The 17,495-nt window shown below is 47.4% G+C and overlaps 1 protein-coding gene across 1 annotated transcript in view; it reads right to left on the reverse strand.

Moving 5' to 3' along the window:
* The window catches only part of CCDC3 (coiled-coil domain containing 3), a 40,742-nt gene extending 23,625 nt beyond the window's left edge, over positions 1–17,117 (reverse strand). The window contains 2 exon segments of the mRNA XM_030480684.1: positions 15,264–15,438; positions 16,717–17,117. Of these exon segments, the coding sequence (XP_030336544.1) occupies positions 15,264–15,438; positions 16,717–17,117 (576 nt within the window).
* Between the last annotated feature and the right edge of the window lie 378 nt (positions 17,118–17,495).

Genomic DNA, 17,495 nt, shown 5'->3' on the forward strand with positions numbered 1-17,495 from the left:
CACAGAGAGTCCTTCACCTGAAAACACTGGAGTCTGGGAGAGCATCAGAAGAACCATATGTCATCACCTTCCTGCACTCTTCCCTGAGGTAGATATCTGCTGGTATGCTGTGGGTCTTGAGGGGCAAGGGGAGAATGCAGTCTCCTACTGTATGCAAAAATAACTAGTGCAACTAGTTCATTTCAGTTCTTTCCTAGCCAAGCTGTTGGCAAGGAACATTTCAGCTCTGAAGCTCATCTTTGCCTGGTATTCTCCTGGGTCACCACCTAACAAGTATAGATGCCAGATGTAGGCAACCTGATTTTCACATCATGCTTGTTTTTCTCAGTCCACAGACTTTGTGTCCTTCCTCCTTACTTCATTCTTCTTTGCCATCAATAGGAAATAGCTTATTTCTAGTTTTAGAAGGCAACACTATTTCCTGCCTTTTTCCTTTTCCAGAAATGGAGAGTTCTCCACAAAAGCTCATCTCCTCGTCTGGCATGGGGCAATCCTCTATGCAAACCCCAGAACAGAAGCAACATTGTGGTTGGCTTGGCTGGTTCTTCTGCACGGCATCTTTAGTTTCCTCCAGCCCAAAAGAGACCAAAGTTCCTCACATGCACTTCTTCCATCACAAACACAGATCACACACTTCTTAGATCATAGGCACAAACTCAGGAGGAGGAGAAAGTGGACTATATTCCTTAACACATGATTCCTTTTCCTTTAAAGTCAGCAGGAGTTTCAGCAGAAATGGGACGAGTTGGAAGTACTTAGTGTACTTCCTCTAAGTAGACAATACAAAGCGCAATATATTTAGCTATTTAGTGGATTGCTTACTTGGATATAATTTGATTTCCATTTCAAACTTTTAAAATCAAACCAGCACATATCTTTTACACTTCTTTTGTAGCCCCAAATTGTATTCTCCACTTTTTCCTCAGAAGACCACTATTTTGCACCAGTTCACGGCTTCTGATATTGAAGCACCTGTCAAAAGGACTCCTGTACTCCACTCTGCTGTTGGCTGCAGCACTTTAGAGCCTTGTATGCAATTAAATGCAATATTTCCTCACACTTTGCAAGCAATGCTGAAGTAGACAAGCTCCCTAACTCCTTCCAACTACTACTTAAAAAAATCCAACCAAGAATCCAATCCCAACCCGGAATATTTATACATAAAATGCATGGAAAAATTATGTTCAGAGTCCCATCTAGAGTGTATACTTGGAGACCAAATAGACAAAGCCCTGAAGTCAATGTTCATGTAATCCAAAAAGCACCGTGTAAAAAGGTCATCTTACATGATTGTTCCAACAATGTTGTCTGGATTAGAAAGCTTATTCTAATTGTTACTGCAAGCTTTTGACTCTAAGGCTTTCTACGGTCAGAAACATTGTTCCCTTTCGATGGAGTATTGATAACACATGTGCGTTTCTTTTTTCTTTCCTTCACACCATTTTGAAAAATGCTTTTAGTTTCACTTACACATCTCTCACCATTTCCTAAATCATTCTTTAATTGACCACAAGCATTTTAAAAAAAGGGGGCCAGGAGTTTTGGAATTTCAAAACACAAGGAATTACTTTAAAGCAATTTTGAAGATTGGATTTAAATCCACAAAATAAGATTGAATGTCTAACATGCATTCAGCAAATCCTATCCAAAAGGGTTTATAAGCTGGAAGATAAAGCTCCAAAATGCATCATAAGCTCCAGCCAAATTCAAGCCACCTGCTCCACACAGCAATAGATATGGAAGGAGGACCCCAGGCAAGCTGCAGTGCTTGTTTCAAGCTCTGGACTGTTCCAGAATCCTCTGAATCTAAGCCCAGAACCACTATATCCAGGAAAAGCAGACAGTGAGACAGAGCCATAGTCATGGTCAAGATGTTGTAGCAAACATGGTCCAGGACCACAAGTACAGGAAAGACATGGACCCATTGGAGTGGGTCCAGAGGTTGCAAAAGTGATCAGAAGGATGGAACAATTCTCCTGTGAGGAAGGGGGCTTATAAGAAAGATGGGGGGAAATGTTTTAGCAGTGCATGCAACAATAGAACACGGGGTAATGGTTTTAAACTAAAAAGGGTAGATTCAGACTAGATACAAGGTAGAAATCTTTTATGATGAGAGTGGTGAAACTCCCAGAGAGGTGGTAGATGCCCCATTCCTGGAAACATTCCAGGTCAAACTGGAGGGGGGTTTGAACAATCTGACCTAGTTGAAGATGTTCCTGCTTATTGCAGGGGGGATTCGACTAAATGAGCTTTAAAGGTCCCTTCCAACCCAAAACCATTCTGTGATTCTGTGATTCCCACTCAGGGGTGGGACTACCAGTGACACCAAGTCAGCTCATCTCTGAAATTTCTGGGCTTGAAGGAAAAACAACTTAATTTTTGTTCTTTTAGTGTTTTTCCTTGTTAGAAAAAGGCATTTCAGTAGGCATACACTAACTGAAAGCACATTTGTAAGACGCTGAATAGGAAAACACTGTATTTGAACAGCTTGGTGCTGGTGACTTCCTAGTGCAGGCAAAGATTAACCCCTCGCTGAGAACACAAGACAAGTCTGCAACAATGTCTATTCTGCTCTTGGGGTCCTAAATTGCTCTGAATCCTGTTTAGCTAGGTTGAGAACCTACCTCCCCTCCCTCCATCCATTGTCTGCCTGTATTGCTGCCCGCAAGGACTGCCTGCAACTTTCTAAGATATATAAAAAGAAAGAAAGAAAGAAAGAACATTCAATTCCCTAAGATTTGTAAAGGAAGAGACAAGATGCTTCCCCTGATACATGCTGAGAGTAAACATGAACACTGCAACAGTCAAGTTTCTAGCTAAATATTTGTGTGGTTGAGACCAACCTTGGACACTGCCAATGTCTATGTTAATGTTTAAAGATACATGTGGGTTTAGGAGCAGGTTGGACTACACAGCCCTGGGCAAGCCTGAGATCTCCACCCTTTCAAAACATAGGGAATGCTGTAAATATCATAGCAAATGCAATTACCAGAGAGTGATAAACACCTCTTCATTAGCAGGTACCATGGCAGGCTTCTCCTGTTTCAGATGTTCCTGACAATGAGCAGGAACCAGAGGTCGATCCAGAAGTCTGGACACAGCACAGGCAGGCAAATGCCTCAGGGATGGCTCCAGCCTGAGATTTTGTTTTTAGCCTTTCTCTGTCCTGATGCTGTGATAGAAGGAGCCTGCTCCTTCACATCCTCAACATCTGTAATGTGTTTCTTCAGCAATGTCCATCCGTAAGGAGCGGGATGCATTCCAGTGGCTCCAGAGTGCCATGGAAGCACTTAGAAGCTCCAGGACATTTCCCAACAGTATTTCAGCTGCTTCTAGACACGGGTTAAATATAAGAGGGTTTTGTCACTGGTTGTGGTTTTGAGCCATTTTTATTGCAGTGGGAAATATTCGAGCATAAAATATTATTTCCAGGACACATTTAATCTACAGTTCCGCACCTTTGGGAAAAGAACCAAGAATCACATTTGTTCCCCTGCCTTTTGAAATCGAGACTTAGGAAAACACAGGCTCAATTAGGATTTCAAGGGACAGATCATGAAGTGTTCACTGAGCTCAGACAAAACATGCCTGAGCCTAAAACATGTAAAAGGGCAGAAACCAAATCACTGAGGGCAGTAACAACCCTTCCCTGGGGTCTTCTTAAAACTGCTTGTTTCCAATCCACAGGCTTTTCCCAACATCAGCATTCATGTCCAGCATAGCTATAACTGTCTGAAGCACCCAAGGAACTTGCAAGTGGTTTTTAGAGGAATTCACCTTCAGGTTGTCTTTCTGAATCCAGCTGATGAAGGTGGGTTTTGGATGCTGTCTGGTACCTCCTGAAGCTGCTCAGCCACAGCATGGGGGATATAAACCCTCTCCGTAGGGAGCAAATCACTATTGTCACAACAGCCATCCAGTCTGAGGAATAAGAAGTGGACAGGGATAGAGAGCTCTGAAACCCTACACAGTCCTTCCCAGAGCCATGTCAGGACCCTTGCAGTGGATCTTCCTCCACAAGCAGGCAGCAAAAGGAGAATGTCTTCTGACACCACAATCTTCCAGCTTGACACAAGCCTTGTAAATGATGGAGATTTCACCACAACAATTGGCTACACATTTTGGTGGGTTATTTTCTCATCTCCTATTTCCATGGGTATTTTTTATTTTCTCTCATTTAAATCTGTTATTCTTTCTTTGTCTCTACTTACAGACACCTCCCCAACAGAGGTACTTACAGACCAAGAATAAGCTGCCTGTTTCCTTCCCACAGATAAGCCACATACACAGAGATTCTCACTTTAGAGCATCTTTTATAGGCCACGAATAAACTCTCTCCCACCCTTCTGGGACCTCAGAGCTCTTTTAAAGCATGGGCTGGCATCTGGCAGAGGTCCCTCAGCTAAGCCGCTGCCTCATTATCCCTCCTCTTCCATACTCCAAAATGATGCTTTTAAGGTGGAAAAGAGCTTTCCTGCTCTGCAATGAAATTGAGGATTTCAAGTGGATGTGGCTGCTGTGTTCATGCTTCAAAGGCTCTAAATAGGAGCTCTTTCCCCATGTAATGAAATGGGGACTTAGAGCGTCTGAATTTCTTTTTCTGTCCTCAGCCAATGCCAGTACAAGCTGTTCCTCTACTTTGACTTTCCTTCCTTTCTCTCCCCAACAACCATCCAGTTAAGCAACTGATTGAATTTTTTCCACAATAAAATACATAACCAAAAGCATCCAGAAGAACAGAATTGTGTTCAAGCCCTGTCTAAAGGCTCTGGAAAGACAAAAAGCAAACCAAACAAATGAACATGCTCTGAAAGGAGATGCTCTGAAAGGAGTATAATGTGAAGACAAATAGAGGTGATAAACTCACTTTGAGGCACTAAGGAGGATATATGTCACCATCCACTTGAAGAAGGAAGCCAGCCTTCATACCACCAGCATGCTTTGGTTTGAATAAACAACCAAACCCCAATTGCTTACGTGTCACCCATCTGGCCATATCTCCTCACTCAAAGTACAGCACTGCCTGTGCAACAGAGCTGGAAGTTACAGAGGGCGAAGGGGAAGGGCACAGGATTTAGACAAATAAGTTTACAGGCAGAAAAAGTGTTCAGACAGTTGTTTCTAATCCTAGTGGGGATAAATCCTGGGTCAAAGAGAATCGTCTCCACTGACTGGGATACAGAGCCTAACACACAAGAGCCAAGACGGCTCCTACCATCTGCAGAATGAGAATAGCTCTCCTGCTACCCTTGCATGGTAATAAAGATGAGTCAGTTTGAGGACTTACATACTAGCTTGGACGTTAGTCCCACATCTTGTCTCAATACAAAACACTGCACTGACATTCCCCCTTCCAGCAGCTAGTACTTCTACTGGTTCTCGTAGGAAATGCAGAAATTCTGCAGAACAAGCCCATGAAGTGCGTTCAGATCTCAGGAAATATTTTTTTGCTTGCTTGCTTTTAAGTTTCTTGGGCAGAAACTCAGACCTGGCATTTTAGCTGTGTTATTTCCCCTTCACATTATACAATGTCATGGAAATTTGCTTCTCCCTCAGTATATTTTTCCCCTGCTGTCACTCACTTTACAGATAACTGGACTAACAGTCGTAGCAGCATCCTTCCAACATAAACCCGCAAAGTGGGGCAGCAAAAGGAGGCAGTCACTGCCTCAGCTGCCAGAGGCACCTGCAACGATTTGAGCAGCAACCAGCTGAAATTGGTCACATCAAAACCATTCACTCCAGGTTCCTCCAAACCAGACGCTCTGGTTTGTCAGTTCACATCAGCTGCTGAAGGGGCTGCTCGCTTCCAGGGCTGGTGGCAAAGCCAAGCCTGGCACTGCATAGTCTAGGGGAATTTGGAAAGGCGTTTGGCTGGCAGAGGCAGGACGGGCTTTAAGAGACTCTGTCTGCAGCTTCCATTAGGGATTTGAACTACCACTGCCTCAGAGCCAACTTGGCTTGCTGTTAGCAAAAATAAACATCGAAATGCATGGGCTGGGAGAAAATATGTCCCAGATTGAAAGATCTCATCTCCCTTCAAGCTGCAGTGCTGATTGAGTTACAGGCAGCATTACAGGGGTCCCGTCTGCCAGCTGCCAGATGGATTGTGGTGGCTGTTGATTTTAATAAACACTTTGCTCCATCTTTTCCTGTATCCATCTCACAGGTGGGTCAGGACAGAGAGAGAAGTGGAAAGAAAACTTTTCCCTTGGTTCAAGGTTGACTGGGGCCAGCAATGAAACCAAAGTCTAGATCTGCTCAGAGTGCCTGTAGAAGCAGTGTGTGCATCAAGGACAGATCCTGGCTCAGGACTGCTGGTCGACAAGAATCATCCTTCCCAACTGCTGATCAATACAAAGCATGGATTTGCACACACAGAAACACCTAATACATCTACAGACTCACAGATTTACAGGGGATGCCAGGAGTCATATTTGAGCATCTTCCGGCAGCTCTCAGGCTAAGCCAGTACCTCTACTCTTGAGGTTGAAAAATGGTATCAATAATAAGCGTGACTGGATCAGAAAACACCCATGATCTGCTTCTTTGTGCTGCACGTTTTGTTTTGCCTTGGGCTAGTGAGATAAACCATCCACCTTACAAGAACACCAGCCTCAACTCCTTGGAGGCCAGGTCCCAGATACCTGGGGGAGCACCTTGAGTACAAGGAGCTGCTTTGAGGAAGGTGATTTGGCTGTGGACACAAGCAGTTTCCAGCACATGTCACCCTGCACCACTTAATTTCTCAGCTCCACTGACTGCCCAGGTCCCGACCAGCTGCCTCCCCTTGTGAACCAGTGCTTTCACCCTTTGCAGTCTATGTGCAGTGGGATGTCCTCTCTCCCCTTCCCACACTGGAGAGGCCATGAATGGGAAGGCAGGGCATAAAAGCAGAGGAATTATCAGATTGCTCACATACAGGGAAGGAGACAAGGGACTGAAGTTGGCCTCCTCGTGTCTTGTTGCTACTTTTCCCATGTCATTTTTAGACAGTGTCATCTCCAGAGGGTATGGACAAGAAGCCCATTTCTCATTACAGTGCTGCAATTCCCAGCCCACCTTCATATACTAATGCTACAGGGGGTAGCTTCAAACTTTCTACTGCCCTCCCCAGAGGGATGTATCTCCCACCTCAGCCACCTCTGTGGCTAACACAGACAGAATGTGACCAGCTCTATGAAAGTCCTGTCTCTCCTACCTACCCTGAGACAACAGCAGCAACATCCTACCTATGTTGCACGCTATGGAGTTAGTCCCAGACATGTAGCTGCATCTTTCCAGCATGACTGGGAAAAAATAGTGCCTTGGCCCTAGGCTAAGAGTGAGTGGTCAGGGGCTTCCAAATAAAACTTGGAAGCTAAGCAAGCACTGCAGCAGGATCTGTGCTTGGCGGCACCACCACCTCTTTTAACCACCTCTGGGCTGGAAACCCAAAGGGTTCAGCACCCCTCCAGGCAGCCTTGGGTTTGAAACACAGGAGGGACACCAGCATCCCTTCAGCCCCATCTTTGTGTCTCTTTATGTGCAGAGCTCAGCCCACAACCACCAACTGCCTCTGTGGCCACCAGCAGTTTCGCACCCCTGTGGTGGTGGAAGAAGCCAGATGGAGAGCTGAAAAGGTGTCCTGGAGCTGGGGTCAGATCCCTGCTCACCACCAAGTCCATGTACAGCAGCAGATAGCTTCATGCCATGAAATCCAGACTGATTTAGTGTGTTTGGCAGAACTTCTTTAAAGTGTGGCTCTGGATAATTAAAAGCAGCCGGGAGCCATGTGGGTCTTCATTCATTGCCAATTCCTGGAAGCATTCCTGTTTCACCCTTCAGAGGAGGCAGCCGTGTACATATACACACATACCCATGTGTGTGTATGGCTGTCTAGGCATTTCCTTGCTCAGCAGGCTGAAAACCGGATATTTTTAAGGATATAATGTACTTGGATGTGCCTGAGGCATAGTCAGAGAGAGCTGTGCTCCAAAGTAATCTGCATTGCTTGATAGGGAACAAGTCGGTCCAGACTCATTCACTAGGAGCCGGGACTCCCTTCATCTCATCCTGCACCCATGTTGGTACCAGGAGGGTGCTAAGTGGGGGCCTCGTCTCAGCAGCTCCCTACCAGTCATAGCTGCCAGTGGGGAAAAGAGTTCAGATGGGTGAGGAAAAGGTCCTTATTCAACTCTGAATTCAGACTGTTCACAACCAATATCGAATTCAAGGCTCCCATGCTACCTCAGGTCACCCCTCTGTATTGCACATGGCAGTCAGCCAATCTGCCTGCCAGTACAGAAATAAGGTGCCTCTAAGACACACACCTAAAACCAGAGGAATTCTCCCATTTTTCTCCTGGGAAGTGCTCAGGACACCTTCTGGGTGCTATAAATATGATAAAGACCATACGCAATGGAACCATGCTGTGGGTAAGACTATCGTGTACTTCTTTGTCATCTTTTATTCTACATTTTAGCAGCTTGTGTGCATGTGAGAAGACAGAAAACTGATAGGGAGATGCCAATCAGACCTCTAAAAGTCCTCTACCACAGCCTGGGTGGGAAGATTTGGAAACAAGTCAATGTCATTTCCATGCCAAAAGACTCTCGGGGATGTTACCCAAACGTATCAACTGTCTCGTGGTCTCCCCTCATCCCAGACACTTGTCAGCAGTTCTCCATTTCATCTAATATTGCTTACACGTATTCAAATTAAACACAGACCGTAGGGAGGGGGTACGCTCTGGGTGGGTTTCTGGGAGGAAAACAACGGCGCTGTAAATCACTATTAAAACAACCCAGAAGTGATGCACACTTTCCATCATGTTAGTTGAGCAACAATCCTTCTAATAACTGGTAAATAAAGGGCAAAAACTGAATGTAAGCCAAGATTTTCAAATGTGTAGATATCAGACCTTATTTTCATCTTTTTTGAGATCTTTCTGCCCTGCCCTTGCCACGTAGCGCTGTTTTGAACTGAGGATATTTTCTATTTTCCTAGTGACTTAGGACCAGAGAAGGGAGGATCCTTTACGCAGCTCATGCCACAAGCAAACACAAAAGACCAGTACATGGGAATTAAACAAAACTGTCTTAACCAAGCCAGGCTGCTGCCTGCTCATTTTCTGACCAGTCCTTCTCCTAAAATTGCTGGTCCTGGACTCCACGACCAGTGTTTTCCAGTCCTTCAATTCATCTCCCAGCACTTGGAGCAGAGAGCAAACTGCTCAACAGCAGTAAATTCTTAACTTTTAAAAGAGAAAAAGCAAGTTGCTTTTTCATTTATCTCAGTGGATACCACGGATGAAATTTCAGCTGAAATCCATTACAGTCATCAGCTTTTTTTCCTACTGGCTTTGCATAATTCACATAGTGGATTCATCTTCAGCATCACCAGATGACCAGATGAATCATCAGATGTCCATCTCAGGCACAGCAGGAAGAGCTCTGGTACCTCCATCCAAGGCAGCTCGGGCTCTCTCCAGAGATGTCACAGGCAGGTATCTAGCCAGGATACTATTTAATCACTGTCCAGACTCAAAATCAGGATGGTCAGAAAAATCATTTTTCCTTCTTCTTACCCAACTTTCCTTCTTCTTTTCCCCTCTCTGGGAGCATGTTGCCTGGGAGATGGATCAAAACAGGTCCCCACAGTAAATACCAGGTGAGCAAGCCCTTCTCTGGTAGCCCAAAAAGCTTCTGTGTAAGCAGATATTTCTCTGTGATTTAAGCCCTCAAGGACCTTGAAGCGTGAAGTGTTCAGTGAAGTGTTGCTGAATGAGACCCAGTACATCCACCCAGTTGAGAGCATCAGGGAAGAGACAAGACCGTTGCTGAGCAAATGCACTGCTGCCCACAGATGGGTTCAGGGAATGATCCAACCTGCTGGCTCATGCACACAGCCATTGCTAAAATACAAATAGTTCTGAAACTATTTCCTTTACTTCCGCAGAGGAAGAATGCCATTTAATCTAATTTTTGCTTTGCATAATAATGGTAAGGCCATTTATGCAATTACATTGCTTTTTCTTATCCGGTTCCCTTCTCAGCTGCTCCAGTGCCTTGCAGGTGTCCTAAGTGGGTTAACAGGTTGTTACAGCAGCCAAAGTACCACCGAAGGAGAGGACCCAGACCCAAAGATGCTCAGCAGATATTTGTAGACTGCCCTGCTAACCCACTGATTGCCTTGATTTTTACTTGGGACACTGATTACTCTCATAAAATCTTTATTATTACCAAGATAAATCTCTGGAGGTCTCTCACAAGGCAAGTCCATTCATCTAAATCAATTGAAGTAACAACGTAGTTGTGGCTCTGATGCTTGAGAGAAGAGGCAATGCAAGGAGAGAGGCTTAATATAAGATGTAATTTTCCCTTGCAATCTCCCTGAGCTTTATTAAAGTTATTTGACTCCTTCATTTCCACAGGCTTTTTCACAGGGCTGGTGCTCCCACAGTTGCTTATGATCGGTTTGACATGCTGCTGGTATTCCCTTGTTATTATTCACAGGGGGTCACTTTGCAAATCTCCCACCTGAATAAAAGGGGAGGCCAAAACACCACATTTCCCTATCAACATGTTGACAAAACCAGGAGTTAGAGCCTCTCTGAATGATAAACAACTACCAGCACTCTTAGACCTTTCTATAGAGCTTATTACCACCAGACCTCAAGTCACTATGGTGTAATCTCTCTAGTGCAAACAAGGCAACAAGGTCTTCTTTGTAAGGCCACACAACCCTGCAGAAGGCCAAACCAGGAGGAGCATCTAGCTTTGCACTAAAATGGTAAAACTCTGCAGGGGAGAAAGATTTCAATCCCAACCCACTGCATCATCCCCAGGCTTAGCAGGAGGCACTGTGAGAGGGGGAGTCTGCAAGGACGATTCCCACTTCACAGCTTGAGCGAGAAGAAATCAACCCCCTGCATGTAAAAAAGTGGCATTTATCACTTAGCCATAAGAAAAATTGTCATGAGAAAGAGGTATTGGCAAAAAAGATGCTCTCTGGGCCTTCAGGATTTTTCCATTCCCTTCTCCACCCGTGGAGGAGGATGCTGGCTGCACCACCAAATGCTCATCCCTATCTCCACACAGTCTGACCCCTTGGACTCCTTCTGAGCGAGAAAAGCTCGACATGAGATGTGTAAAAACATGGAGCTTTCAAGAATTTTAGTTAGGTTTTTATTACTTCTTAATTGTTCCTTTCTTTAGTAAAAGCCCCTTATTGAAAGAAACTGCTGTGACTGCAAGATTCCTTGGATAGGTGAATACTGCACTTCTCCCAGTGGCAGAGGCTGGGAAGAATTGACTAAAACTGTAATTCCAAAAGGGAAAAGGAGGTGTCCCTGTGTTGTTATCTCCACCAACATCAGCTCTGGGACTGGGCCAAAGCTGGGACCCAGATACCTGCAATGTGCTGCAAGAAGGGGCCCCTTGCGTTTTACAAACCCAGCTCCAACCCCAAGCCTGGTGGGAACTTGGGGCTTGAGGAACATCCTTTGGAAATCACTGCGACAGCAACCTGGAGTAAAGCAGGAGGTCTGCAAATATAACTAGGGGGCTGTGAGAAACATCAAGTTGAAGCCCAATTTATTACTGGCTCTGGAAACATGGAACCAAAGTTTAAGTGCCTAAAGAAGTGAATGCCGGAGCTGCTGGAGCTACTGTTGCTCTCCAGAGTGGCCAGAACGAGCACCTGAGTGAATTTATGAGACTGTGGGGTTATTGGGAAACTATGGAAAGCAGCATCTGGCCCTCAGCCCAGGCTGAAAGGAGCTTGAAAACTCAGCTGGAATTAGCTCACAGCGACTGCAGCAGGTCCAGCATGAGGAACATATGTCCCCAGTGAGATGTGCCTTGGGTCTGGCCTCCATTCACCATGCACCGTGGAGCTTTCTGAAGATTAGAAGGGTTTTCCCATGATGGAAAAGGCAGGCAGCACATCCCAGTGCGTCATATAATCATGGAATGGTTTGGGTTGGAGAGGACCTTAAGATCATCCAGCTCCAACCCCCTGCCATGGGCAGGGACACCTTCCACTAAAGCAGGTTGCTCCAAGCCCCTGTGTCCAACCTGGCCTTGAACACTGCCAGGGATGGGGCAGCCACAGCTTCTCTGGGCACCCTGTGCCAGTGCCTCAGCACCCTCACAGGGAAGAGCTTCTTCCTTGTACCTAACCTAAACCTCCCCTGTTCAAATTTGAACCCAAGAAGTTCCTGCACATCTCTCTGCCTCTTTTGCACCATCAGACAGTTGCTGGGAGGAGGAGAAGGAGCTATCAGGCTTCCTTTGCTTCACCCATTGGGACAGCCCAGAGGAGGCTGCCTGCATGCAAGGAGCACTGCACAGAGAAGAGGGCAAGCAGGAGGACAGTGTGTCAGTGGTCACCTTTGGGTCCCCCTCTCCATGGCTGGCTCAGGCAGACCCTGCAGAAGGGACCTCTTGCTGGGAGCAGCATTACATGAGGCAAAAGATGTTCACCCATCATGGGGCTCTCACCTTGTGGCTGAGCACCTCAGAGCTGCAAACACAAATTATTCATTGTAAATGCTTCCAGCACCAAACTCTCCCTTAAAATGTCCACCCCAGAAATATATCAAGAGTAGGACCAAGAGCCATAAGCAAAGCTAGAGATGCAAAAAGTTTTTTGGAGTACGGGATACAGCTGTAAACAGGAGATTTCATCACTCCTTTACTCCAGACTTACTCGGGCACACTGTTTTTGACAGAGCCTCTTTTTAAGACGTCCCTGCACACAGCAATGCCAAGACCCAGAGGCAGAATCTTTCCTACTAACTCCTGGAACCCTTCTCCCCAGCTGCCTTTTGCTTTGAGGATCTCACTATCTACATCTCTTCCCTCTGATTGCACGGAACATCTGTGATGGATTTTAACTATCAACTTACGTCAGTGTGCAGCAGAATGAGCCTCATCTGAAGCCCCTGCCTCTCTATCCAAGCTCTCCACAACTTGACACTATCTCAGAAGCCCCCCTTGGGTATCCCCAGGGTCCCAAAGAGCCTCTTTTCCAAAAAGCTTCAAGGATAATGCTCCAAGCAATGCTTACTTTGTGTGCCACAAAGCTGGCACACGTCACAGGCTTTGGCTCTGGAGCCAGCACAGGGCAGCTCCGCCAAGTGTGTTTGGAGATAGAAATTGCTCGCCCTGTCATGGGATGTGAGCAGACAAAGTGGCAATTGGGAAAGTCACCAGCAAGGGAAAGAGGGGAGCAAAATGCACCCTGGACATGGGCACCTGCACTGGGAAGAGCTGGGGAACAAATTCCAAGTACCATGGCAGCCAGAAACACCATCCTCTTCCCAGGCTGGGGTTCGCAGGCGCCGGGAACCAGCACTTGTCTGCGCAAACACAGATGCAGGAGCTGAATGGGAGCACAGTCAGCCCGAACTATTTTTAACTGGTGCAGAGGAAGCTTTTACTTTTCATTACGAAGGAGAGACAAAGTGTCCGTCAGTTGTGCTGAATTCATTCACTCAATGGCAGGGTGTTGACGTATGTAAAGCCTCCAGCCCTGGTCTGTGCGACCAGCAGCTCTAATCCCCCCTGTTCTGCTCACAGCTGTGTGGGGTCAAAGAGCACAACAGCTGAAATGCACTTTTGATACACATGCTTTCGGTTGCCCCAACTTACCCTGGGGGTTTCTGCCTTGTGGTTGCCGTTAAAGCCAACTGGAGAGGTTCACTGCTGGCGTGAATGAGCACCAACCCATCAAGATCCCCTACATCTAGCTGAGCATGGCTAAATAAACAGCACAGAAGCATCACAAGCAGACACTGGGAGTTGGATCTAGTGGTCCCCCAATTCCACTTTGCTTCCCCAGAGCAAAATCAGTGGATTTGGCAGCGGCAGTACCTTTACGTGCCAAATATGTTGGCTGGGGCACTGGAGGGCCTGGGGGCTGGCAGGGAGGAGGCAGGGCCAGGACCAGGGCTCTCTGCCTCCCCCTTCTTGCCCAGCCGGGGTTATGGCTCTGCAATCTAATTGTAAGATGATTCATTTTCTCTTCAACATCAATTCCTGTTGCTGTTCCCAAACACAAACATCACGGTTCCTTCCTCCCTCCCCAAAATATGAGCAGTGGAAAACTCTCATGTGGCATTCCAAGGAGCAGGTTGTGTCACTGGCCACACAGCCATGCAGCAGCTCAAGCTTTATATGCTGGTGGTCAGGCAGCGGGTGAAAGCGAAGGGCTCAGCCAGCTACCAACCTCCTTCCATCCATCTCCCAAACAATCCACTAGTGCATCTGCTGCCATATGTAAATATTGTGCCTTAGATGGATCCACAGAAGACACAAGTGATGACACATGTCCTGTTCATCCTGACCTAAAGGGATGCTTAAAATGTTCTCGGCCACCGATAGAAACCACCAGCCTCATAAAACAAGATTTGGCAGTAAAACAGCTCACCAAGTTCCACTTTTGCAAATGTATATGCCCATCCAGAACACACATAACTGCAGGTTGCTCCTCTCTGCCCAGGGAGTATTTATTAAAATCCTGCATTTATTACACACACTACAGCCCCATAAAGGCGCTCAAAAGCCACTAACAATGGGCATCATTGGACTTTCCATACCAAAATGTACTTTGTTAAGGGAGGATCGCCTAAAGGGTGAGCTACTTGCTGTGGCCCCCCTTGAGAGGAGAAAGAGGCATTTCATTCAGCTCCTTCAGAAGTAAGCGCTGGCATTGGTCAGACAAACCCTGCCCTCATCACTCAGACGAAACATGCCCTCAAGAGTCTATTTTTCCCCAGCCACTACAAAGACAGCTTAGGGCGATTAGTTCAGTAGATGTTATGTGGAGTTAGGCAAGAATAATCCCTTACAGTCTGTCATGGTCCAGGCACTGCTCTCCCTACATGAGATGAACACAGAAGTATAAACGCAAAGCTCTGCTCCTGAACAATTCAACTGTAGCTAAAGTACAGGGTCTAGAGACAGCCAGCCCAGGAACGACCTGGATGGAGTACGACAGGATCACAAACAATAATGGTTTCCAGCCTATTGTTCTTGAACAGGTTGATACCAAGCTTTGCTCAGGTCCACGAGAAGCTAAAGAGCTAACACAGAGGTCAGCTTTGAAAGCAGAGTTTAACATCACCCCACCAGTGTGTTACTTTACTTTGCCAGTGATCCCACCAAAGGACCAGGAAAATTGGGGATCTGCTGCTCTGCATTCGTATGTATATATGTTTCCAAACTACATGGGAATGCCAGTGCCCGCAAGCACTGGAGAGCAAATAAATCCCTTACCCGGTTGTCCTCTTGAATCTCCCAGTCACTGGAGAAGCTCAACACGTGCTGTGCCTGCGAGCAGTTAGAAAACTGGAAAAGGCTGGCAAACATCCTTCTGTTCTCCATGGTGTCCGGGAAAATCGCCTCCTGGAAGTTGACTCCGTGCGGCAGGAGGATGTAGTTCTCATCCATTCTGAAACACAAATTGCATGGGCAGCCCACGGTGAGGCTGAGCAGCACTTCCTCTCCCACAGAAGTCACCCGTCACACTTTAGCCTGGCTCAACAAGTGCCACCAAAGTCACTCAAATGGACTCTTAGCAGGCATGTGGCGCTCAGCTCTCCTGGGACTTAGTTGCTAAGACAGGGGACTGGACCAGGCAGCGGCAGTAAAGACTTAAATAGGCTCCTACCACCCTGCAGACATCAATGGACCCCCATGCATGAGGCGAATCTATATTTTAGCTCATGGTTCCTGCTGAATTTCCATCGCTTTGCCCTTGATCCCAGAGTTTAAGTACTTCTTCAAGCAGTCATAGAATCATATCATAGAATAACAGAATGGTTTGGGTTGGAAGGGACCTTAAAGCTCATCCAGTTCCAATCCTCTGCCACGGGCAGGGACACCTTCCACTAGAGCAGGTTGCTCCAAGCCCCTGTGTCCAACCCGGCCTTGAACACTGCCAGGTATTGGGAGTCTTGAAGAGGTGCACGGAAAACATCTCCCTACCCTACAAAAACGATCTATAGCTGCAAAAACACTAAGACTTTGTAACCCCACACTTATGAAGACTTCCAAGCCGAATACTTCTGCCCTGTAATTATTAGTTACACTAACAAGGTCCTGAGCACCTCAGCTACACCAGGTCTCTCCTGAACCAAGTGTTGTATAACCAGGAAAGTCAATAAATAACTTCTGTAAAACATGTTTAAAGATATTGCTGCAGGCAAAGGACTAGGCAGCATCAAGTTGTGATTCATTACGCACCCAGTGCAAGAATACACCAAGTATTTCAAAACAAGCCACTCAATAGTATTTCGCAAACACTCTTGGATTGAAAGGTCACAGCAATGGCTCTGCTCCCACATTGTGGTTTGTTCTCTTATTCTTTCGATGAACCCAACGTCGGGATTTGGCTGGGGGTTGGGAGAGCCAGGAGGAAGCTATCGGGTGAGTATTCAGGGATGGGTTTTAAAGTTCCAAACTTCGGCAAACAGGCGCTGGCCTCTCTCCAGTCCCATCGTAAAAACAAAAGCAGCAGCACCCAGGAGCTACTCAACAGCAGCTCCCTGATTGATGGAATATTATGGGTTTAGGATTGGCGGCTGTTTTTTTCCCGATGAAACTGTGAGTGGAAGCGCCAAGCGCTGCAGGGAGAGCGGGATGGAGCAAACCCTCCCGAGTGCAGAGATACCCCGGAGCCGGGATACCGACACCCCCCCCTCCAGATACCCCGTATCCCGGTACTCACCGGAGGAAGAAGAAATAAGCGTAGCCCTGCATGACGGTGTGCGAGTGGCAGGAGAAGTATCCGAGGCCGGTGAGGTTGAGGCGGGAGCCGGCGGGCACCTCCAGCATGCTGCCCCACGCCTGGTCGCACAGCAGCTCGATCTCGGCGGAATAGAATAACCCCTCCGCTGCCTGCTGCGGGCCGCCGGGGGGGTCCCTTTGCCAGGGCAGGTAGTTGTATGCTCCGTAGGGGTCGGGGTGCAGCGCCAGCACCTTGGCGTACACGATGATCGCGGCCAGCTCGGCGCGGCAGCCCTCGCTGAGCGGCCGCCACTCTGCCGGTAGCTGGCAACCCCCCCCGCCGCCTGCCCGGCCCCCCAGCGCCAGCCCCAGAGCCAGCAGCGGCAGCAGCCGCGGCGGCATCGCGGGACGGGGCAAAGAGGGGCAAAGGGGTTGGAGAGGGATAGAGGAGAGGGGGACACACACGGGGGGCTGTGGGGCTGGGGGAGAGGTGAGGAAGGGCCGCGGTGGAGGAGGCAGGGAGGGAGCGAGGCGGGGATGCGAAGGGGCAAAGAAGGGAAAGAGCGGGGGGGTAAAGGGAAAGGGGCGGGGAGTGGAGGGTGCCAGGAGTTCAGATGCCCAAAGGGCTGAGATCCGAGCGGGCAAGGGCGCGGAGATGCGAAGGGTCGGGGGTAGGGAGTGTGCAGGGGCAGAGATGCGAGGAGCAGAGATGGGGAAAGGCAGAGATGCGAAGGGGGCAGAGAGGCAAAGGGGAGGGTTGTAAATGAGAGAGGTGCAAAG

Source organism: Strigops habroptila, chromosome 3 (assembly GCF_004027225.2).
Source record: "Strigops habroptila isolate Jane chromosome 3, bStrHab1.2.pri, whole genome shotgun sequence".
Classification (NCBI taxonomy): domain Eukaryota; kingdom Metazoa; phylum Chordata; class Aves; order Psittaciformes; family Psittacidae; genus Strigops; species Strigops habroptila.